General features: G+C 35.8%; 1 protein-coding gene across 1 annotated transcript in view; it reads left to right on the top strand.

Moving 5' to 3' along the window:
- LOC137250944 (uncharacterized) overlaps window positions 1-26,364 on the top strand; it is a 366,851-nt gene that overhangs the window by 328,181 nt on the left and 12,306 nt on the right. The window contains exon 4 of the mRNA XM_067784698.1: window positions 723-843. Coding sequence (XP_067640799.1) covers window positions 723-843 — 121 coding nt within the window. The remainder of the gene's footprint in view (window positions 1-722; window positions 844-26,364) is intronic.

Here is a 26,364-nt window from a genome sequence, read left to right as displayed (position 1 = left end):
CTGACAGCCAGCAATTTCTCTATCGTTACGGCGTCACGTGCAACTTCGGGCTAAGCACACATACTGGACGCTGGGGCTTTGTTTGTAAATGAGACATGTATGTGCTGGGTGACTGCTGGACTTTTCATTAAAGAAAAAATTTTCATTTACTTCATTTGGGTTGTAAAATTGCAAGCTTAATATTCGCGCCACTGATTACAAATGTACTCAATCACATATGCGATATAACAACGAAATAATAATACTATTAACTTACACACTTGTTCATATTTTTGCGGCATTTCAGGCTTTTAAATTTGTAATGTCATCTCCGATTTTTTGTATGAATCATGCGTTGATGAATTATGGTGCTATAACCATTATAAAGCCAGTGACACTGCGTTATGTGTGATATTAGTTTAGTTTATAATTTTCTTAGTTTCGATCGTTCGATGAGGATATTAATAAAAAACTTTGTTCATATTATGTGCTCTTTGGAACAGTTACTTAAATTCATGGCGCGTATTTGCTTTGCAAGTTCATTGTTATTGTAATAGTAAAATTTCCCTCTAAAAGATTGCCGGTCTTCCCGTTTTTGGAAGGTACTCTAATTGTGAAAGGTTACTTTTGGTCAACTGATGATTTTTTTCTTCGTTGTCAAATCCATAGGGTAAACTATATATCGTATATTGTACATCTTTCGAGATTAACTACTATATTTATATATATTATTTTTGTTCCAGTGTATCCAAATGTCGCATACCTGACCATATCTCAGGCGGGGAAGGAGCACACATTTTTCTAGTACATCAAGCGAATCTAAGAATGACTGCATACAAGATTTTTCCGGACACCTCGAAAATCGTGAGTTTTGGGTAAAAAAAAAACGGTTCTTCGTACATTTTGCCACTTACGAGCCTGTAACTTTCTTGGTTGTAAACGGATTTCTAAAAACAACTTGTCTCCCTTAAAAGAGATGCAACAAGTGTGTGGTGGTGCATGCATATGCGTTACTTCTCTCACTATCGAACTGCAATTCCGATCTCCTAGAAACTGATACGAATTTGGGAACGCATTTTTAAGCTATTGCATAGATTTTATCGCGGGATTGGCGACTAAACCAAAAAAAAACCGTAACGCATATCCAGAAAGATCCGAAAAGGCTCGAAAAGGTTCGAAAAGGTTCGTAAAGGTTCGGTGTTAGCAACAGGCCAAATACATAAAATTGGATCTCTATCATAAACAGCGGTGGGCCCCACTACATTTACACGGTTACCAAATTGAGAATGTGTTAGTAAACACGAACGCGTAGCGAGCACGAAAGCAAATTCAATTATTTATTTAGTTTGATTTCAATGCTTGAACGGTGAACACGTGTCACACGCATTCTTTGGTACTCTGCTTTAAGCGCGCGTGCGACACTTCCCAACGTACGACCATCGAAATCAAACTAAAAGAGCTGTCGTTGATTTTCACGAAGTAGCCATTGTGCTATCGTATACATATATATGGTCGCTTACAAGCCAACCTAATAAAACCGCACTGCGTTTTTTTAGCGCACGCAAACAACCGGCGTTTTTTGCCCTAACCCAAATAAGCATGCGTTGCGACAATGTAAAGCATGTGTGCAAACGTCAAATCTAAATGTCACGCAGAACAAAAATTGGAAATCGAGTTAGGTTTTCACGCAGCAAATTCAATTTGAGTTGCTCTTATACAAGTTGTATGTGCATGAGACATTTTTGACAGAAAATGACTTGCGTGCGTTTATATTAGGTTGGCTTGTTAGCAGGTGCTAAGCTCACGCCCACCCCGGATCATAAAGTTAAAGTTAAAGTTAAAGTTAAAGTTAAAGTGAATGTTAAAGTTAAAGCGAAAGTTAAAGTTAAAAATAAAGTTAAAGTGAAAGTTAAAGTTAAAGTTAAAGTTAAAAATCGTTAAAAATAAAGTTAAAGTTAAAGTTAAGGTTAAAGTTAAAGTTAAAGTTAAAGTTAAAGTTAAAGTTAAAGATAAAGTTAAAGTTAAAATTAAAGTGAATGTTAAAGTTAAAGCGAAAGTTAAAGTCAAAGTTAAAAATAAAGTTAAAGTTAAAGTGAAAGTTAAAGTCAAAGTTAAGGTTAAAGTTAAAGTTAAGGTTAAAGTTAAAGGTGAAGTTGAAGTTGAAGTTAAAGTTAGAGTTAAAGTTAAAGTTAAAGTGAATGTTAAAGTTAAAGCGAAAGTTAAAGTTAAAGTTAAAATGAAAGTTAAAGTTAAAGTCAAAGCCAAAGTCAAAGTTAAAGTTAAAGTTAAGGTTAAAGTTAAACTTAAAGTTAAAGTCAAACTTAGAGTTAAAGTTAAAGTTAAGGTTGAAGTTAAAGTTAAATTTAAAGTTAAAGTTAAAGTGAATGTTAAAGTTAAAGTTAAAAATAAAGTTAAAGTTAAAGTGAATGTTAAAGTTAAAGTGAAAGTTAAAGTTAAAAATAAAGTTAAAGTTAAAGTGAAAGTTAAATATTAACTTCTCATTTATTCAATAAAAGTAAAAAATTTGTTTTCTTATCGGTCACCACGCTTAAAAAGGTTAACTTGAATTAATATCAAAGAAAACAAAATGTTGCATAAATATTATAATAATAATAATAAGTGGAAATTAAATCTGCCCTAAACTTCCAAGCAATTATTGTGGGTATACTTTTTGACCTTTTTGTTACTTTCTCATCATAATACAAAATTATTGCTACAGCAACAATAGTCATCAAAGAAGCACTCGATTTGCTGAGTGCATTCACTTCATCCATTTTTAGTCATTTTTATTTTCTCTTTCTTAGGAAATGTAAATTGCAATGATGATCGTTTAGCATAATAAATTGAATTAAGCTCAACGATGACATAGAAAAGCTAAAAAATAACATGCGTGACGTTATGAAAGTATGTTACTGCTTTCAACAGAATGGAGAGAGGGATCAAATTAAAGAAAAGTCAAGCAAGTCGAAGTAATAATTCAATTTTCTGTTGCGTGCAATTCACGAGTTGAAAATGAGCTGAGTGACAAACACAGTTAAGTAGAAAACGGTATTATGAACCATTTTTCTGGAAATTGGTCACTGTTTACATGAAATACCGCCAATTCACTTCAAAGAAATAAAATTTTGTCGATAAAAAATAAAACTTCACACGAATCGCGTCAAATTGTTAGTTTTTTATAAAGAGGGAATGCTTCAATTCTAGAAAGCAAGCCTACTCCAGCCAAAGTATTTTTGCATATACTTACAATGAGTCGCAGATTATATTTTCAAGGCTTTTTAAGTATAATTCTGATAAGAAAATTACTGGTACGAAAAAAAACCAACAAGTATATACAACTAAGACGTCATAATTTGCTTTTTCGATAAAAGCACTTGTAATTTGTGTGCTCACATATATACCCTGTAGTGAAACGAACTAGTTTTGTAGTAACACCCTTATTCTAAGCTGGTAACAACATTCTTTTTACCGGTTACGAAAATGACAAACAACTTTTGGTACTCTGACTGCGAATAACAACGTTACCAGCAAAATATGTAGGTGGTAACGTAACGTTACCACACAAAAAAAAAAAAACAAAAAAAAAAAAAAAAACAATAAAAAAAGTGTGTCAATGTTAATGTATAGGAATTTCTAACCAATCACCCTTATCGCGAGATTTATTTTCACCCAAAATTTTTTGGAATTTATGTTTTGCGTCATAAAACCAATCCGCCTACCAAATTTCATTAGCTAAGTGGTATTCGTTGGGCGTGGTTATCGTCCGATCTGGCTCATTTCTGGATAAGCCCGTATACCGAATTTGGTGAAGATATCTCAATATTTGCTCAAGTTACCGTGTTAACGAACGGACAGACGGACGAATGGACGGACATTGCTTGATCAAATTTTGTTTCGATACTGATGATTTTGATATATGGAAGACGTTATCATATCAACGTTATAAAACCCTGTGTACAAGTGCAGCTGGCTGTGTGTCTCCACTATTCTTGACTTTAAATGTTGGTATACGTTATGCACTAGGACCGAAGAGGTTTGTGTCTCCACTATTTCTCCATACACTACTACCATGATTCAATTACTAGAGGTTTGTTCTCCAATGATGACAAATCTTTGACACTCCCGAATTGAAAAATCTGGACGGGTTGCTTTTACGAAGTAATGTAAACGGGGAATAATTCAATCCCCTTCAGTGAAAATTGTAGTAGAAAAGTATCTTTGGTAGTATATTAGTAGTGATAATAAATTTGAAAATGCCAAAAGTTTTTGGGGAAATGATTAATTTTCTCCTAAATATTTCATGAATTGATAGTTATGTTGGTTTGGTCATTCTTTCAGAAATTGTTTGAAGAATGCCGTACGTTCGAATTTTATTCAAAAATGTACTATTTCAAAATTTGTTTCAAAAACTCCCTATATGAGCATAAGTTCAATGCACTTTGTCATAAGAGGGAGTAAATGAAAAGCATTCTGAGATGAAGCGTTCTTCAATCTAACTCTAATATAGGGCGGTTTTGTGACACATCCTGAATTGGGAAATTTTTGAAAAATATTTTGAGATAGCACGATTTTGAACTTTCTGAAATTTCCGAAAGGTCTTTTCAGTTTAAATATTCATGGAAGCGTTCGAGATAGACCGTTAATTTAAAATATTCGGAATACGTTCATTTGATGCTACTTCACGAGATCCGAATATATCAAATAAGTATATACAAAATATTCCAAATATAAACCGATTCCCCAAATTCTTAAATGGAGACGAATGTTCCCAACATACGGAATTAACAGAACAGAAGGTCGACTTTTAATACGTGCCCAAAAATATCGAGAGAAGTGTCAAAAGACGCGTATTGACCTCGGTAACAATAATTCGAAGGCGGAAATAAAAATTTTAGTTCGTTCAAAAGATATTGGCGAACACCCGAAAAATGACCCCGGGTTGCGTTGGCGGCCTTCAGCCGAGCTTATAAAAAATTACCCTGGCCGGTCCACCAATGAGGTGGGATCAAAATTAAATGCGTGCAAAATCCCTTTGTACACAAAATTACCCCTGTGGGCTAGGGGAAAGAATATACCCACGGTAGGTATACCGGTCGTAAAAGGCGACCATAATACCATGGGTACCCAATCCATGAGTAAGGTGTTTTACTCGAAAGGTAGCAGGGTGGACGCGGGTATCACCCTGTGGGACCCTAGGCAAGGTCTTTATAAAAACTGCTACCGCGGGAGCAGGAGAAGCCAGTGTGATCTGGTGCACTGCATCGAACGATGGGATGGCCCCCTTGTGGGAGCATCGCGGTGGCTGTGGTTTTAAATAGAGTTCACTTATGACACACGCTCTGAGTAGACTTGTTTTCCCTTGGGGCGCGCAAACCCAAGGGAATTCGGTATCATGCTTGCCACAGCAGTCCCAACTTCATTGAGAAACTGACCCTGAGGGGAAGATGAAAGGTTGGTCTCATCCCTTAATTGTGGCAACCGGAGATGCCGGTTATATATGTTGAAAAATGTCGACGAAAGATGGTGAAGAAACGCATGTCTATCTCAGCCGAAAAACAATCGATAATTGTAGGAGTGGGCCGGTGCTCATCTCGTCTTTTGAGATGTTTGGGGCTGCTTTAGACTGCGTAAGCGAATAGGAGGCGTTCGCGGAATGGATGGCCACATCCAAATATGTGGCAAGATTTGACGCTGTCAAATCACTGCAGTGTGGCAGGCTGCAATGCAAAGATGTTGCTGGGGCAGGTACTCGGTCACTTACAGGTCTGTAGGCGGAAAAGGTTGGACACATCCCTTTAATTGTGGTAGGAGTGTAATTGGAGGCAAAATGGAGCATAATTGTTGCGTAATTGAGTGAAAATTGGAGCGAAATTAGTAGCAAAAATGGAAGCCAATAGTAGCACAATATGGCGTGCAATGGCAAGTCAACGTAGTGTGGTCTTAAGCGATGTCGAGAGACATTGCTGAGACGGGCACTCGGCACTCACAGGTCTGTGCGCGGAAAAGGTTGGTCACATCCCTTGATTTTAATTGTGATGGAGTTTAAGACGGAGCATAATTGGTGCCAAGCTCACTCTGTTTGTCAACCTAGTGCGGCCTTTAAGCAATATCTAAGCAAAACCAGCCCCGTCGTCAACAATGTTTTACATTGTTGTTCCACTGCAGGACAGGAAAGGTTGGTCACATTCCTAAATTGCGACAAAACACAATATCTCAATCTGATTAACATGTTAATCAGATATCGAGATATCAAAATCAATGAAAGAGGGATTCTGAGGCAAGCACGGAACTCGCGGTGGAGTTGCCGTGCAACCGGGTGCCATTACCCGAAAATGGAAGGGGAGGATGGATAGTCCTCCTCGGCAAAAACCAAGGCTGGTTGACTTTAACACCCCAGCTCACCGATTGGTACCATCTTGTTGGGCCGAAGATCAACGGACATTGATCTGTGTTTTACACCGGAGGTAGGTCTGCCAAGACAGGGACTCCTGTAAGCACTCATCGTCTGTACACAAAATCTTTTTCAGTGCACCAAAACATTACAACAATCACATGAAAATTGCCAACTTCAACTGCAAATATCTCCGGACAGAAATACAATTTTTCTTTTCCGCCTTAGGATTATTGTTGTCGCATTCAGCTCTCTCGATATTTTTGGACGCGTATTAGCAGTAGACGCCTTTTCTAGACTTTTACTTGAATAAGTTAACATGCCCAGTGGGTACATTTCGTTATGGCATCTCCATTATTTACTAATAACATTTTTACGTGAATCGATTCAATAGTCGAAGTTTTGACGTTGAGCGATGAATTTTGAATTGGTTTAGGTTTCGTGTATTCATAGGTTTACGGAAGTGCACGATTCCTTGGTGTCCTCACTTTTCATAAAATTACCTATGTTCAATGTTCAGCCATATTAATGCATCGAGGCATAGTTAATAAATTCACTATAAAATAAAAAAAAAAATATTCTAAGGAATTATGCAGTCCAGTACTTATACGGTATTTGTAAACTGATTGCTTCCAATTTCTACTACTAATATTTTTAGAAAATTCGCAAAGAAACAACACAGTTAACGGATGTCAATTCGATTTGGGAGCAAAATGGCTGCAATTGTCAAAAAATGTGTCTGTTGAGCAAACCTCTTGTGATTGAATCATGCACTACTACTATGTATAACTGTCGGTAAGCGTTTTTTTAATCACAAATGTAGATGTATATGGGGTATTCCATCCCATTTCGACCAATTTTGAACCCGACCCCTTTAGAATTGGCCGAAAGTTTTTTTTCTTTTTCTAGCTTACGAAAGACGTTTTTCAGAATTTTTTCAAATTTTTTCATCCAACTCAAAAAAAGTTATTAATTTAAAAAAAAACACCGTTTTTGTTTTCAAAATGCTATAACTTTTTCAAAAATGCTATAACAAATAAAAAAAAATATAAAAAAAAAATCGGCCCACTCCGGGATTAGTGGGGATGATTGCAGAATTGATTGAAGTTTTTTATGAAAAAAAAAAAGTGGCGAAATTCGAAAAATCTCGAAAAACTGAAAAATTAAAAAAACTTTAAACAAATTTTTTGTATTTTTTCCGAAAAGTACATTTAAAAACAAATTAAAAAAAAAAATATCCCAAACGGTCAATTTTTGAAAAAGTTATAGCATTTTGAAAACAAAAACGATGTTTTTTTTTTAAATTCATAACTTTTTTTGAGTTGGATGAAAAAATTTTAAAAAATTCTGAAAAACGTCTTTCGTAAGCTAGAAAAAGAAGAAAAACTTTCAGCCAATTCTCAAGAGGTCGGGTTCAAAATTGGTCGAAATGGGATGGAATACCCCATATACACACATGTAAAAAAACACGGATTTTATTTATACTTTTTAACACAAAATATAGTTCACATTTTAATGATATTCGCAATTGCGCATCTTTGTTCTTTGACAGTTTAACCATGTAGGCCAGAATCGCGGTTACATCAACTGGTAACGATTTTCGCTTACATAATACTCCGATAAGATTTAAATTTACCGGTAACGTTCGGAATAAGGCCGTAACTCGCAACTAGTTTTTTTTATATAAATAAATGATATATTTAAACAATTGCAAAGAACTTAACTGCCACCCATAGCAAAAAGACAATAAAGTGTAAAAGTAAAATCAGAGAAATATGAAGTGCGAGTATTAAGTTTATGTAACTAAGTAAATAGTTTTATTTGGTGCACAACAAAAATTAATGAATGTGACCTTTTAACTTTATGGACAGCTATTACTTTGTGCAATGTAATTCTTTTCGAAGTCTAAAATTAGACGAACTGCTTTCATATCTTGTTAATCCAAGAGAAAAATGAAATGTAAGGCGCGATAACCTCCGTGCTTCTTTTTATATTTCCTATAAATTTGCGGGACGGGACCTACTTGTTTTATGCCGACTCCGAACGGCATCTGCAAGCCAGATGAGTTTTCACTGAGAGCTGTCCATGGCAGAAATATGCTCGGAGTGCTTACCAAACCCAGTATCTTCGGTGTGGTAGGCGGAGCACGCGAGAAGTAAAATGAAATTTACTGCCTCTTTATTCCTTTTTCATATAATAGTTTGACTTATACTGCTCTTACGCTTTGAAATCATTCTTACAGTAAAATTTTATTATAATATTATTTTAATGTTAAAATATAACATTTCTATGTATAACGAATTTTCAGGGAGTAAAAACGGTAACACTGATTTCTACCCTGGGAAAATTTTTTTAAAGCTTTTTTGTTTGGGATATTTAAGATATTTGAAGTAAAAAACTACTTTGAAATATTGTTTTATCTTTAGATTTGAACTTTTAATGATTAATTTTTAAGTTAATGAGTAAATTGGTGTCTCAGAAATATATAGGCATCAAAATTCCTAAAAGGCAGTAAGTTAACTTCAATGCCTTTTTGCTGTGAACAGCAGTTTAGTTTAATTATAATAAGTTATATGAGTATCATATGCAGAAGGCCATGGGGTCAAGCCCTGGTGTCGGAAACAGCAATATTGAATAAAAAAAATTGTTTCAACTGTGGACACTTAAGTATAAGCCTAAACTCGGAATTTTACTTGATAGAGTTGTAAACTAGTATTTTTTCCACGAGCTTAGTGTTTCACTGTAGGGTATGTTCTAGTTTATATATTACACAATTATTAACGATTTGAGGTTTATGTTGAGTTAGGCGGTAAGGTTTTGGTAGCACAATTTATGTGCATTTTCCGCAGGGAACGCAGTAGCTACGTTGTATGAAAAATGTCTACTTCAAAACTGGTGCGTTCTAGTGCATTCGGAACCACTACTAGTTCACCCTCTATCTCTTTTACGTGCTTGCAGCTGATGAATTTAACATGACGATGTCTTATGCGGTGGAAATTGTACCCGCTGCATTACCTTTTCTGTAGTTCCCAACTAGATAAAAATTTCCTTTTTTGCACTTTTTCGATAGTTCCCAATTAGATAAAAAATCGTTAGTATATATCTATTCCGTTTGTTGGTACTATTTCGATAGTTCCGCAATAGTGTAAAACTTTACAGTTTAGATCTAGTTCTTTTGTTGGTATTATCTCGTTGGTTCCGAATCGGACCGACATTCTAAATATTGCTTCTAATATGATTTTATCCCCTTTTTCCATAGTTCCGAGTGACTCCATAAATATCTGCCTTGGAGTTATCAACTCCCATTTTAATTAAGTTCTAATTCAGAATACTCGATACGTTTTACCTGGAACCTTTTTCCACAGATTATATTACAAAACCCATTTTTATTTTCTATGCAATGATTTGGATTCTCCGAAATTGCCCTCTGATGGACTTAGGCTATCTTGAATCTATCGCGAAATAATTCCCTTAGTTGAATCCTCTTCCTGCCAATTTGCTTAACTCCTATTTTAATATAGTTCTGATCCAGGCGAATACTCGAAATATTTTACCTAGTACCTTTTTACATCACTACATAGTATAAAACAAAGTCGCTTTTTCTGTCCCTATGTCACTTTGAATGCTTTTTAAAACTACGCAACGGATTTTGATGCGGTTTTTTTTTAATAGATAGAGTGATTGAGGAGGAAGGTTTATATGTATAACAACATCCATTCAAAAGTGGAGAAATACTCTTATTTTTGAAGTTTCTAATGTGTTGTCGTAAATAATTACATTTTTCAGCCTACATTGCAAACGTAGGCTGAACCCTACGAGGTTTATCAAAATAATGTACTAAGTATTGTACACATTGAAAAGGTCTACAGAAAACTCCCCGATAGTATATGTCTATCTCTTACGGACATCCAACAATAAGATTTTTTATCCCGTTCTGGCTAGGGTATTGAGATCAAAACGTAGACCTGGGTAATCCTGGGATGTGTTTGTACAATATGGGTATCAAATGGAAGCTGTTTATGAGTAGTTTGATATGGGGTATTTTTCGTACGCCTTGGTGACTAGGGTCTCGGGGTAGAGGCGAAAACATGGACCCGGGTACCCCTAGAATGTTTTTATAGAATATGGATATCAAATGAAAGCTGTTGATGAGTGCTTTAGTACAGGGTAATTTTCATACCTATTTGTAATTAGGGTCTCGAGATGTAGGCCAAAACGTGGATCAGGGTAACACTATGATGTGTTTTTACATTATAAATGTCAAATTGAAGATGTTGATGTGTGCTTTAGTACAGAGTAATTTTTATACCGCTGGGTGACTAAGGTATCGAGATATAGGCCAAAACGTGGACCCGGATATCCCTAGACAAAAAAAAAAGCTGTTGCTGAGAGCTTTAAAGTAATTTTCATTCTGATATTCAATTTAGTTGCATCAACCTGGCAAAACTGGTAAATATGCATACGAAGCCGAAATAAAGACATGAATTAATAATACCCACATACCTATTTACTTGGACTTGGAATGGGACTGGAACAAAATACATACCACCCTCTGGGACTGGCAATAAGGTATGAGAAGAACTTGAGAGAAGAGAAAATAGGAAGGAGACTGAGAAAGAGATAGAATGAAACGAAGATAGAGATAGATGAAACGAAAAAGACGGAGGGAGGAGTGAATAAAAGGATTAAGAAAAGTGAAGAAGGGAGGAGGTCAGTGTTAGACAGAAAAAGCTTATTAAAATGTATGCAGATAGACCAAATTTAGGGCAGAACAACGTCTGCCGGGTCTGCTAGTAGATTATATTACAAAAACTCTTCGAGTTGCTCCGAAGTTGCCCTGCCTGAGGCGAAAGAAGGCAAACTTTAAGTCAAACCTCCTTAAAAGTATTTGCACTTTTTTTGTATAGATGGCACATTTATCAAATATGTATATGTTGCGTATTAAATATGAAAACCCAAACTGTTGGTTTTTGAGCTGAGGAAAATCGAATTACTATCGTACTAGTTAGTACTTATTTGGTATTTTAGGTCCAGTCCTGAACCGGCATTTTTTATCGCTACTTACTGACTTCCCTACAAGGTAGGGATACACATTTCTGGTTCAAAACTATACCTAAGTACCAAGTAAGAACTAGTGCGATAATAACTAAATTTTCTCTAGTTCAGAACAACAAAAAAGACAATGCAACGGGGGACAATTTCCACCGCATCGGCTAAGCCATGTTAAACTCGCCAGTTGAAAGCATGTAAACGAGATTTAGGGAGAACAATTAATGGTAGAACTAAACATTTTCCCTGCAGGGTAGGTGAATCGATATAGTTTCTTCACATTTCTAATACTCTACCGAATTTTATACTTCAGATTTATTCCTGATATGCATTAGAGACGAATTAAACTGCACTCAATAGAATGTTTTCCATACTAAAAATTGGCACAGCATCTACATCAGTTGTGAATATAAGATACCGTTTTCACTACATCTGGTTGGGTTTGAATATAAATGGAGGACAGCAATCTTTCAGATATATATTTTCCCTTCAGCAACACAGCGTTTGTAGCTTGTAGTTGAATCGATAACTGTGAATATTTTGGTTGGAAAATTGAAAAACACATTTCAACGTAAACATTTGTTTTATCTTTAACAAAATCGAAAATGTAACAAACGCTGATTCCTAGAGGATTAGTATACCTGCTTTACAGTTATTTCGAGTTAGAACACAAACTATGCATTTAAATTTTTTTCCGTGGTATGACACAAATATTAAATAAGCGCCGCTATGTACATAAATAAAAAGCGTTTCATTAATTTTATTACTTAATAAGAAAATCATATTACAAAATGTTCCATAAATGCTTGAACATTTATACAAAAGAAATAAGATCAGCTCGAGTGGTGTTTCTTTCATAAACCAGTACTGTTCGACCGCACTTTGGCTGTCTAACTTTCCCACGTGTGATTTTGGTTTCCTATTCACTGGCGACATATGTATCAAATAACGCTTGGAAAACAAAAATAAATATGAGTGTCGTATTCTATCTTATTCTTATGCGTAGCGGATTGGTGTTACTTAACTATCGACTCATTGCTGCATATTAATGTGGTATTCTGAGGTACAAGCATCGCACACCGTTCCAACATATGCATATGTCTTTTACTCTTCTTCAAGTTCTTCTTTCTCCAGCACAGCGTTGACTACTGAAAACAAATTATATGCATTACTTGACCCACATTATTGATCCCTACTCTGGTATAATTGGCTGAGTGAAGCTAGCGCACCGAAAAGCGCTTCTTTAAATAAAAACTATTTTGTCCGTGTGCCAAAACTATAGTTTAGTTCAAGCTTGTTTTTCATTAGCCCACACTTAGAAAACAATTATCGGAAATGAACTTTTTGAAGCTGTGTGAAGCTGACACCCCGAAATGCGATTTTTTTTTTACTAAACATAATGCTAATCGTTCGCCCAAGATTAGCCCAATATTTTCTTCGCTAAAAAATCATCGTAAAAAAAGTTTCAAGTTGAGAACCCCTGAAACAAAAAAAAAATTAAAATGATTTGTTTCTCACTGTGGTTTGTTTGCCCAAGGTTAGCTCAGGGTAGCCCACCCTTTTTTTCGTTAACTTACCCTTGCAGAAAAAAATTTCGTAAAAAAAAGTGTTTGCTGGCAAAACTCCCAAATTAAAAAAAAATTACTTCAAAATGACTGTTTCATCACTGTGGGTTGCTTGCCTAAGGTTAGCCCGTTTTTTATTTCGTCAGTCCACCCTTGAAAACGAAGTTATCGTAGAATAAAATAATTTAAAAAAAATTTTAAGTTAAACGGTTTTATTGAAAACAATACTTACATGAAATAATAATAATACTAAAAGCTAGAAAATAATTAGGTAGGTTCTAGGTACTAGTCATCACACTCCTCATCAATCTAGGGCGTTGATCAGACAATTAAATAAAAACGTTGGGCGCGTGAAATTTCTAAAAATGTGAAGCGTAGCATAACCTGATTAAGGTTCAGTTGGTCTTATATATGACTGTCAATAGAAATTTGACGCGTCCAACGCTTTTATTTAATTTTCTGATCAACGCCCTAGATTGATGAGGAGTATGATGACTAGTACCTAGAACCTACCTAATTATTTTCTAGCTTTTAGTATTATTATTATTTCATGTAAGTATTGTTTTCAATAAAACCGTTTAACTTAAAAAATCGGTTTAACAACTTTTTACTAAATTGGAAACATGTCAATATACTACTGTGCTTTTGTTTTATTCAGTTTGAATTTAAACTTTATTTCAAGAAAAGGTCTAAAATCTTAAAAATATTTTAAAACAAAACCAAAATGTTTTCAAAAGTTTTAAAATTGAATCTTGTAGTCCCTTTTTTGCTTGACGAGAAACCAAAAAGTTTATAAAATTTAAAAATATAAACTTGTGCACACATCTGGTTTTAAAGCAGACTCCAAGAGTTTAAACTTGTTGCTGAAAATTCACTTGTGAAAAGTGCTGCAGGTCATAGATTCTTTTTCGAAACATTTTGTAACACATATGAGTTGTTGTGATATATTTTCTTACTGTAATCCGGAGTACGTCGGTTCGAATCCTCGTCACCCTACATTTTTTTTGTTTTATAACTGCAAGTGGAGCCCTTCCCTAGTTTAAAATTAAAACCCAGTTCTGCGCACCCATTTTCACGAAGATCAGTTTAATCTTAATTCTAAACCAAATTGGGTTTGGTCATATACATATATATATAGTACAAAATAGTTTCAGATTTATGCTCAAATTTTTAAACATGTATATGATTATATATCAATGTACGTGTATGAATGGACATTAATACAAAAATACAGACTTAATTTAGATGTAGCCAATTTGGACGCATTGACCTTGATTGTTAAAATATTCACATGCCACACATTTTATCCAACCGAATCAAGCACGGGGAGCGTGCACCGTATCAAATAACAATGCGATACACTGAGTTGTCATATTCGGTTTGTTTCATGTCGCTTCAATGATTGCTGTTGTCTTTCTAATTGTTATTACCGAGCGATGCAATCACGCTGAGGTTGATATGATGTTGCATTTTAAATGCTGAATGCATTACATAAATTTGTAGGGTTTTGTGTAAGTTTTTTCGTTTATAATTGAATTTAATTTAACGGAAATCAGCGCAAGTATTGAATTTAGATAAAGAGACGTGAAGTAATTATTGTGATGGGGGTGCGAATATGAGTGCATATATTAGACTTATTAAAAAATAAAAACTTATCTTGTTTTTCGAAACAGTTTCATCCATATTTCGGAGAAGGTGGGAAAATATCAGCACCTAATACTTAGATTATTTTTATTTGGTCCATATGTCTTTGTAAATATTTTTTTATATCGACTTCTGAGACGATGCACACCTTAACTCGGCAACGGACGCTTTAAGCGAACACAAGTGTTGATCAATTGTTGAGCGACAATTTTCTAAACGCACCGTTGAGTATTTTTGATCCACTCAACGGTTGGGATTTTACATGAAATTAGCTGTGTTTTTTTAAATCTATATACGTTTACGCTTAAACTTTATATGGACTGCTTAAGCGTTAAACTTTATCTACTCTTCTGAAATTGCTGCGCATAAAATTAGTACTTCAAAATTTCGATACGCATTATACTCAGATGCAACTGAAATATGGTCTATGTTTCACCTCTACACTAATTCTATGTGTCACCTCTACAAATGGTGTGTGTCCACTATTCATCGCTACTATATGTTATACACTATGGCCAGAAGTTTGTGTCTGCGCTTTTCGGTACAACATGTTCTATAATTAAGTCCGTAGATGGGTCTCCTAAGCATTATCTAAGTGAGGATTAGCGTTTTTTACGCGAAAACGTAAACATATATACGTGTAAAAAAAAAAACACGGCTATCATTGAGCATAAATTTGTTTCGCTACATGCGCTCAACGTGTTTATTCGGCTGTCAGACAGTTCTTTGAAGTGAAGTGTGAAAAATTATTTAAGAAGTCTTTTTCCTTAATACCTAGGGATAATTATTTTGTTTGGGAGTTGCCTTTACACCCCGTGTTTGCAAATTATCAACAAAAATAACAGGTTTTGTATTTTTTGAGTCGAAAAAGTCCTGGTCAAAAAAATGTCCTAGTTATGTAAAAGTTTATGGGATCCTGGATATGCCTTTAACATTTTCATGGCAAATCAAGCATCCTTTTTATTTTTCGGACTATTTAAAAAAAGTAATATCCGGACTTCCATAAGTTCGCAAACAAAAGTTCAGTCCGGACTTTTATTTTTTATTGACATATAAAAGTCCGGCTCTTCACTAAAGGCTTATCCAAATGAAGCGATATCTGGATTTGAAACTTGTAGGAACACTTCAAAATTTTTGTTAATTATTCTATTTGTAAACTATTCTATTTGTCATGGGAATCGATAATAAGCTTCCACCTGTTTTTTTCACCATTAAGTTTGCTCCAATTCAGATACACCGCTTTCTGTTGAAAGAAAGATGCCGTATTAAAAAAATATCGTTTCATTTGGATGAGCCGTTTAATAGTTATAGCGCGCCGGACTTTCATTCTGTCCTTTGAAAATAAAAGTCCTGATTTAATAACTTCTTTTGGTTTAAAAAATGAAAAGTTTGGAAATATTTTTTTCTGAAGAAGTTTTAGGGGAATAGCAGTCTGAGGCCCTGGAGAATAGTGTTCGCCGAAAGCCCCCAATATTTCAAATCACTTTGAGGATCATGCACTAAAGTTAGCATTTGCTTAGACTCGATTTTTTGAGTAAATATGGCTTTGTAGTTTTTGTAATTTCAACCATTCAAAAAGTACATCAAATATGGATCGAACTTTGAATACAATACATTATTTTAATGCGCGAAAAAATATGAACCGACTCTCCATTGAACTACAAACTTGCAAACTTCCGCTAATTAGCCAAGACAGTTAGAGAGTCACGATAATGCAATAAAGTAGAAAGCATTCCGCTTTGTGGCCCACGTATCGAGTTTTATGTAACTTCCTTGAAAGCTCCATGCTTCAAATTTTAAACGTATTACAGAGGGCAAAGCTAGTAAAATACCTATCGCAAAAGTTCCGCTAGAAGGTACATGGACCGGCATTTTCAGAAAAATAGTACGGATAGTGATAGGGAGGGAAAGTGTATTGTGCTCAATTTGTCACGATCAGGGTAAAAGTATAACACTTTGGCGTTGCGAGCAGGCAACAATTTTCACAAAAGAACGAAATACCCCGTAAAGGCGTTACCTGCTTTTTAGAATAGAACAAAATATATTTACAACCCTTGCGCGGCGTACGAAAAGCGTAACACTTTTGACAGAAAAGAAAACGCTATAAGTAATTGTTCACCTAGATTCGGTATCGGCGCTCTGCGTTATAATTACGTCTCGATATTTCTTCTCTTAAACATCGGAAATATCAAGAAGGGTGAAAATTGACACTTTTCTAATATACTGCCTCTGTCACCTAAGACAGGGTCTGGTATTCATTATTTTCAATAGCTTATGTAAAAAGGATATAGCTCACGCAAATTCTAAAGTTCTTTATAATAAAAAATAACAATAATTATCATTGAAAAAAATTATTGTTCTGGCCTTGAGCTCGATTCGAACCTTGAATGGTTATTTATAATATTTTCAAAGCGTTTTTGAAACCAGACCTGTTAAATAATGATTACTAATGGTAATGATTAGCCGTTCCATTGATTTTTTCTTTAAACGTCATTTAATGATTACTTGCCATTGTTTTCTATTTTTAATGATTACTTTTCAATTGATTAAAAAAATAATCAAAAAAAATCATGATTTTTTACGATTATTGAAAAAAAAATAAAAAAAAAAAATTAAAAATAATCAAATATAATCAAAAATCAAAAAAAAAAAAAAATTAAAAATAATCAAAAGTAATTGATTATTTTTGATTTTTTTGATATTTTTTTTTTATTTTCTTTTTTATTTTTTTTTTTAAATGTTTGTAAATTGTCGAGCTTGAGACCATACATCCAACGATTCCTGAAGATGACTTCTAATTGAAGTCGAAACATCGATAAATAAATAAAAAACGACAATATATAAATATACAAATAAAAAGTTTTCTTTGTGTGTTATTTAATATTGTATGGCCTCGAGTTCGACAATTTACGAACATTTTTACAAACTAAAGGCCAAAAAACCAACAAAAAAATTAATTTTAATTTTTTTGATTATTTTTCCGCTTTGTTGAAAGAAAAATTCTCGTTTGTTGCATGCACGGGATAATTTCTGCAATAGTAAATCGTAAGAGCTTATCGAGGCGAATATATGTATATGTACATGCAACATACAGGGCGAATGGTGTATGAGCGTTGATTCAAACATATTCTCAGGTAAGTATATACACATGTGCATAATTTACCTCATTATATAAAATAAAAACGATCCTCTATGGTTTCATCCTTAAGTCAAGCCAATTTTGTTTTGTATCCAAAATTAATATTTCCGCTATTTTGGATTAAGTTATGGCCATTCACTTATTGTTTTGTAATCAAAGTTTATCATATTGTTCGCTTTATTTTAGTAATATTGGTTTCATATCATCGCCACTATGTGAGTGTTCTTCGTCCCATTTAGAGAGCTTTATCATAAATTGGCATTTTTTTTTTCGTTAATATCTTTTGAACGAATGTCGAAAAAATAATGTATTGTCACGGATATTAGCATCACTAAATTATCCCATCACTAAGGCGATGCTAAGGCCATGCCAAGCAGTATTTACGTTAATAATCAAATCAAGTATACACATATATAAGGCAGCCCAGAGAGATGTCACACACAGATGCATTTACTTATATGCCTATGCGCGCGCGAGAGACTGTAAACTACAAACATTCACATCAATAATTCAATCTTTATGTATCTACATAAACGAATAAATAATTGCGTCTACACATATGTACGTATACGAGCAGCGGAGCGGCAATGCACAAACACATGCATATATCTTATCTGAGTTGTCACAAGAGAGAGCAATAATTTGTGCACGTAGTTGTGGCTGGCGATTTTGTAGCCGAAACAACTAGTAAGTTCTGGAAATCGAAGAGCCTAGAAGTATGCAGCGTAAACTATAAAAGCGGGGAAAGCGAGTAAGAAGTAATTCAGTTTGATTTGAGTTGTCAAGCAGTTCCGATTAAGACGATATCTAGCGAGCAATAGCAGTATTATTTTGAATAACAGAGTTTCATTGAGCTATCAATCAGTGTGGTTATTAAGCAAGCTATTCGTTGCACAGTTTGAGTATTATTGTGAAGTACTTTAATAAAGGCCATTTTGCATTACTACAAATTGGAGTTATTTATTCAACAGTTTAGTGATTCGAACTTAGCAGAGGATTGCAAATAAGAGGATTTGCAAGTAAATTCGTTACAGTATGATAGGCAAACAAATGTGTTTTGAATTTCCATTGTCAGTAATAAAAATATGGCTCACTATGCAAAACTCAAAATTTTATAGGAAATATCCTAGACGTAATCATAAGGAAATAAAAAAAAGTTTCAATCTAATGTACATGGACATATGTATGTATGTTAATAAATTTATTTGGGATTTAACAACCTTTGGTTAGACAACTGATCATGATGATGAATGACAACTTAGAGGATCGCTCCAGTTGGAAGTGAAGCTATTAACCTAAGTAGTATTGCTCATACATATTGTTTTGTCGTACAACAATACGCACTCCCCCACTAGACACGATAATTTGTAGGTGCGTATGAATGTACACATATGCCTAGATAAGCGCTCACGATATACCGTTACATCAACCAATGTACTTGTTTGTATCAGTGCATAGCCATAACGTAATCAAAATAGTGGTTATATTTATTTTGGATATAACAAAATTGGCTAGACTTAAGGATGAAACCATAAAGAATCGTTTCTAAATGAAAGCTTTTGGACGCCAACCTATGAATCTAACATTTTTTTTTACATATTGTCTGGGCAATTAGAAAAACCGCCATTTCCCATCCCACATTATTTTATATAATAAGTGTAGTAAAATATGCACATGTGTGTATACTTACCGGAGAATATGTTTAGATCAACGCTCATACACCATACGCCTTGATAAGCGCTTACGATTTACTATTGCATCCTAAAATGTACTTCTATGTAGAAATTATCCCGTACATGCAACAAACGAGAATTTTTCTTTCAACAAAGCGGAAAAATAATCAAAAACAAGTAAGGAAGGTTAAGTTCGGGTGTAACCGAACATTACATACTCAGTTGAGAGCTATGGTGACAACATAAGGGAAAATAACCATGTAGGAAAATGAACCGAGGGTAACCCTGGAATGTGTTTGTATGACATGTGTATCAAATGAAAAGTATTAAAGAGTATTTTATGAGGGAGTGGCCATGGTTCTATAGGGTGACGCCATTTAGGGATATCGCCATAAAGGTGGACCAGGGGTGACTCTAGAACAGGGCTATACAAAACTGAAAGTGCACCTGTATTAGTGAGAGCGCAATCGTCGCGATGATCGTGCGGGTGAATTGATTTTTCATTTAGTCGCTTACAGCAAGCAACGAGCTAACAAAAAGCATATGTATCGCACATAATTTTTATACTCAGTTGAGCAGAGCTCACAGAGTATATTAAGTTTGGATAACGGTTGGTTGTACAGGTATAAAGGAATCGAGATAGATATAGACTTCCATATATCAAAATCATCAGGATCGAAAAAAAATTTGATTGAGCCATGTCCGTCCGTCCGTCCGTTAACACGATAACTTGAGTAAATTTTGAGGTATCTTGATGAAATTTGGTACGTAGGTTCCTGAGTACTCATCTCAGATCGCTATTTAAAACCACGCCCACTTTTTCGATATCGAAAATTACGAAAAAACGAAAAAGTGCGATAATTCATTACCAAAGACGAATAAAGCGATGAAACTATGACGCAGAATAGAAAATTAGTAAAATTTTGGACAATGGGCGGGGCACCGCCCACTTTTAAAAGAAGGTAATTTAAAACTTTTGCAAGCTGTAATTTGGCAGTCGTTGAAGATATCATAATGAAATTTGGCAGGAACGTTACTCCTATTACTATATGTACGCTTAATAAAAATTAGCAAAATCGGAGAAGGACCACGCCCACTTTAAAAAAAAAATTTTTTTTAAAGTAAAATTTTAACAAAAATTTAAATGTCTTTACAGTATATAAGTAAATTATGTCAACATTCAACTCCAGTAATGATATGGTGAAACAAAATACAAAAATAAAAGAATATTTCAAAATGGGCGTGGCTCCGCCATTTTTCATTTAATTTGTCTAGGAAACTTTTAATGCCATAAGTCGAACAAAAATTTACCAATCCTTTTTTGGTAGGGGCTTAGATTCTGGGACGATAACTTATTTCTGTGAAAAAGGGCGAAATCGGTTGAAGCCACGCCCAGTTTTTATACACAGTCGACCGTCTGTCCTTCCGCTCGCCGTTAACAAGATAACTTGAGCAAAAATCGATATATCTTTGCTAAACTCAGTTCACGTACTTATCTGAACTCACTTTGTATTGGTATACAAAATGGCCGAAATCCGACTATGACCACGCCCACTTTTTCGATATCGAAAATTACGAAAAATGAAACATATTCCATAATTCTATACCAAATACGAAAAAAGGGATGAAACATGGTAATTGGATTGGTTTATTGACGCAAAATATAACTTTAGAAAAAAACTTTGTAAAATGGGTGCGACACCTACCATATGAAGTAGAATAAAATGAAAAAGTTCTGCAGGGCGAAATAAAAACCCTTGAAATCGGAGAAGGACCACGCCCACTTTTAAAAAAAAATTTTTTTTAAAGTAAAATTTTAACAAAAATTTAAATGTGTTTACCGTATATAAGTAAATTATGTCAACATTCAACTCCAGTAATGATATGGTGAAACAAAATACAAAAATAAAAGAATATTTCAAAATGGGCGTGGCTCCGCCATTTTTCATTTAATTTGTCTAGGAAACTTTCAATGCCATAAGTCGAACAAAAATTTACCAATCCCTTTGAAATTTGGTAGGGGTATAGATTTTATGACGTTAACTGTTTTCTGTGAAAATGGGCGAAATCGGTTGAAGCCACGCCCAGTTTTTATACACAGTCGTCCGACTGTCCTTCCGCATGGCCGTTAACACGATAACTTGAGCAAAAATCGACATATCTGTACTGAACTTAGTTCATGTACTTACCTGAACTCATTTTATCTTGGTATAAAAAATGAACGAAATCCGACTATGACCACGCCCACTTTTTCGATATCGAAAATTACGAAAAATGAAAAAAATGCCATAATTCTATACCAAATACGACAAAAGGGATGAAATAAGGTAAGGTAATTGGATTGTTTTATTGACGCGAAATATAACTTTAGAAAAAACTTTGTAAAATGGTTGTGACACCTACCATATTAAGTAGAAGAAAATGAAAAAGTTCTGCAGTGCGAACTAAAACACCCTTGAAATCTTGGCAGGTATTACATATATAAATAAATTAGCGGTATCCAACAGATGATGTTCTGGGTCACCCTGGTCCACATTTTGGTCGATATCTGGAAAACGCCTTCACATATACAACTACCGCCACTCCCTTTTAAAACTCTCATTAATACCTTTAATTTGATACCAATATCGTACAAACACATTCTAGAGTCACCCCTGGTCCACCTTTATGGCGATATCTCGAAAAGGCCTCCACCTATAGAACTAAGCCCCACGCCCTTTTAAAATACTCATTAACACCTTTCATTTGATACCCATATCGTACGAACATATTCTAGAGTCACCCTTGGTCCACCTTTATGGCGATATCTCGAAAAAGCGACCACCCATAGAGCGAAGACCCACTCCCTTTTAAAAATACTCATTAACACCTTTCATTTGATACCCATATCGTACAAACAAAGTCTAAGTTGCGATACCTCGAAAAGGCGTCCACCTATAGAACTAAGGCCCACCCGCTTTAAAATACTCATTAACACCTTTCTTTTGATACCCATATTGTACAAACGCATTCTAGAGTCACCCCTGGTCCACCTTTATGGCGATATCTCGAAACGGCGTCCAGCTATGGAACTAAGGATCACTCCCTTTAAAATACTCAGTAACACCTTTCTTTTGATACCCATATTGTACAAAGAAATTCTAGGGTCACCCCTGGTCCACCTTTATGGCGATATCTCGAAACGGCGTCCACCTATGGAACTAAGGATTACTCCCTTTTAAAATACTCATTAACACCTTTCATTTGATACCCATATCGTGCAAAAAAATTCCAGAGTCAACCCTGATCCACCTTTATGGCGATATCCCTAAATGGCGTCCACCTATAGAACTATGGCCCACTCCCTCATAAAATACTCTTTAGTGCCTTTCATTTGATAGACATGTCATACAAACACATTCCAGGGTTTCCCTCGGTTCATTTTCCTACATGGTTATTTTCCCTTATGTTGTCACCATAGCTCTCAACTGAATATGTAATGTTCGGTTACACCCGAACTTAACCTTCCTTACTTGTTCATACATATTTTGATACCGATCAGGCGATACCCACCACCGATGTTACTACGCCAAGTGCCAAGCGACGACTAACTCAATTAACGACGACAGAGCGAATCATATGCGTGTGAATTGAGAGGGCACAATTGTGCTATGAAATGAATAGCCCTGCTCTAGAATGTGTTTGTACGATATGGGTATCAATTTAAAGGTATTAATGAGGGTTTTAAAAGGGAGTGGTTGTAGTTGTATAGGTGGTCGCCATTTCCAGATATCGGCATAAAGGTGGACCAGGGGTGACTCTAGAATGCGTTTGTACGATATGGGTATCAAATTAAAGGTATTAATGAGGGTTTTAAAAGAGAGTGGTGGTAGTTGTATAGGTGGTCGCCATTTCGAGATATCGGCATAAAGGTGGACCAGGGGTGACTATAGAATGCGTTTGTACAATATGGGTATCAAATTAAAGGTATTAATTAGGGTTTTAAAAGGGAGTGGTGGTAGTTGTATAGGTGGTCGCCTTTTCGAGACATCGGCATAAAGGTGGACCAGGGGTGACTCTAGAATGCGTTTGTACGATATGGGTATCAAATTAAAGGTATTAATGAGGGTTTTAAAATAGAGTGGTGGTAGTTGTATAGGTGGCCGCCTTTTCGAGATGTCGGCATAAAGGTGGACCAGGGGTGACTCTAGAATGCGTTTGTACGATATGGGTATCAAATTAAAGGTATTAATGAGGGTTTTAAAAGAGAGTGGTGGTAGTTGTATAGGTGGTCGCCATTTCGAGATATCGGCATAAAGGTGGACCAGGGGTGACTATAGAATGCGTTTGTACAATATGGGTATCAAATTAAAGGTATTAATGAGGGTTTTAAAAGGGAGTGGTGGTAGTTGTATAGGTGGTCGCCTTTTCGAGACATCGGCATAAAGGTGGACCAGGGGTGACTCTAGAATGCGTTTGTACGATATGGGTATCAAATTAAAGGTATTAATGAGGGTTTTAAAATAGAGTGGTGGTAGTTGTATAGGTGGCCGCCTTTTCGAGATGTCGGCATAAAGGTGGACCAGGGGTGACTATAGAATGCGTTTGTACAATATGGGTATCAAATTAAAGGTATTAATGAGGGTTTTAAAAGGGAGTGGTGGTAGTTGTATAGGTGGTCGCCTTTTCGAGACATCGGCATAAAGGTGGACCAGGGGTGACTCTAGAATGCGTTTGTACGATATGGGTATCAAATTAAAGGTATTAATGAGGGTTTTAAAAGGGAGTGGTGGTAGTTGTATAGGTGGCCGCCTTTTCGAGATGTCGGCATAAAGGTGGACCAGGGGTGACTCTAGAATGCGTTTGTACGATATGGGTATCAAATTAAAGGTATTAATGAGGGTTTTAAAAGGGAGTGGTGGTAGTTGTATAGGTGGTCGCCTTTTCGAGACATCGGCATAAAGGTGGACCAGGGGTGACTCTAGAATGCGTTTGTACGATATGGGTATCAAATTAAAGGTATTAATGAGGGTTTTAAAAGGGAGTGGTGGTAGTTGTATAGGTGGTCGCCATTTCGAGACATCGGCATAAAGGTGGACCAGGGGTGACTCTAGAATGCGTTTGTACAATATGGGTATCAAATTAAAGGTATTAATGAGGGTTTTAAAAGGGAGTGGTGGTAGTTGTATAGGTGGTCGCCTTTTCGAGGACATCGGCATAAAGGTGGACCAGGGGTGACTCTAGAATACGTTTGTACGATATGGGTATCAAATTAAAGGTATTAATGAGGGTTTTAAAATAGAGTGGTGGTAGTTGTATAGGTGGTCGCCATTTCGAGACATCGGCATAAAGGTGGACCAGGGGTGACTCTAGAATGCGTTTGTACAATATGGGTATCAAATTAAAGGTATTAATGAGGGTTTTAAAAGGGAGTGGTGGTAGTTGTATAGGTGGTCGCCTTTTCGAGACATCGGCATAAAGGTGGACCAGGGGTGACTCTAGAATGCGTTTGTACGATATGGGTATCAAATTAAAGGTATTAATGAGGGTTTTAAAATAGAGTGGTGGTAGTTGTATAGGTGGCCGCCTTTTCGAGATGTCGGCATAAAGGTGGACCAGGGGTGACTCTAGAATGCGTTTGTACGATATGGGTATCAAATTAAAGGTATTAATGAGGGTTTTAAAAGGGAGTGGTGGTAGTTGTATAGGTGGTCGCCATTTCGAGACATCGGCATAAAGGTGGACCAGGGGTGACTCTAGAATGCGTTTGTACGATATGGGTATCAAATTAAAGGTATTAATGAGGGTTTTAAAAGGGAGTGGTGGTAGTTGTATAGGTGGTCGCCATTTCGAGACATCGGCATAAAGGTGGACCAGGGGTGACTCTAGAATGCGTTTGTACGATATGGGTATCAAATTAAAGGTATTAATGAGGGTTTTAAAAGGGAGTGGTGGTAGTTGTATAGGTGGTCGCCATTTCGAGACATCGGCATAAAGGTGGACCAGGGGTGACTCTAGAATGCGTTTGTACGATATGGGTATCAAATTAAAGGTATTAATGAGGGTTTTAAAAGGGAGTGGTGGTAGTTGTATAGGTGGTCGCCATTTCGAGACATCGGCATAAAGGTGGACCAGGGTGACTCTAGAATGCGTTTGTACAATATGGTATCAAATTAAAGGTATTAATGAGGGTTTTAAAAGGGAGTGGTGGTAGTTGTATAGGTGGTCGCCTTTTCGAGACATCGGCATAAAGGTGGACCAGGGGTGACTCTAGAATGCGTTTGTACGATATGGGTATCAAATTAAAGGTATTAATGAGGGTTTTAAAAGGGAGTGGTGGTAGTTGTATAGGTGGTCGCCATTTCGAGACATCGGCATAAAGGTGGACCAGGGGTGACTCTAGAATGCGTTTGTACAATATGGGTATCAAATTAAAGGTATTAATGAGGGTTTTAAAAGGGAGTGGTGGTAGTTGTATAGGTGGTCGCCTTTTCGAGACATCGGCATAAAGGTGGACCAGGGGTGACTCTAGAATACGTTTGTACGATATGGGTATCAAATTAAAGGTATTAATGAGGGTTTTAAAATAGAGTGGTGGTAGTTGTATAGGTGGTCGCCATTTCGAGACATCGGCATAAAGGTGGACCAGGGGTGACTCTAGAATGCGTTTGTACAATATGGGTATCAAATTAAAGGTATTAATGAGGGTTTTAAAAGGGAGTGGTGGTAGTTGTATAGGTGGTCGCCTTTTCGAGACATCGGCATAAAGGTGGACCAGGGGTGACTCTAGAATGCGTTTGTACGATATGGGTATCAAATTAAAGGTATTAATGAGGGTTTTAAAATAGAGTGGTGGTAGTTGTATAGGTGGCCGCCTTTTCGAGATGTCGGCATAAAGGTGGACCAGGGGTGACTCTAGAATGCGTTTGTACGATATGGGTATCA

This window comes from Eurosta solidaginis, chromosome 4 (genome assembly GCF_040869045.1).
Source record: "Eurosta solidaginis isolate ZX-2024a chromosome 4, ASM4086904v1, whole genome shotgun sequence".
NCBI classification, from domain to species: Eukaryota; Metazoa; Arthropoda; class Insecta; order Diptera; family Tephritidae; genus Eurosta; species Eurosta solidaginis.
Note: the sequence above shows the minus strand (reverse complement) of the source record. Positions and strands in the feature narration are given on the sequence as shown.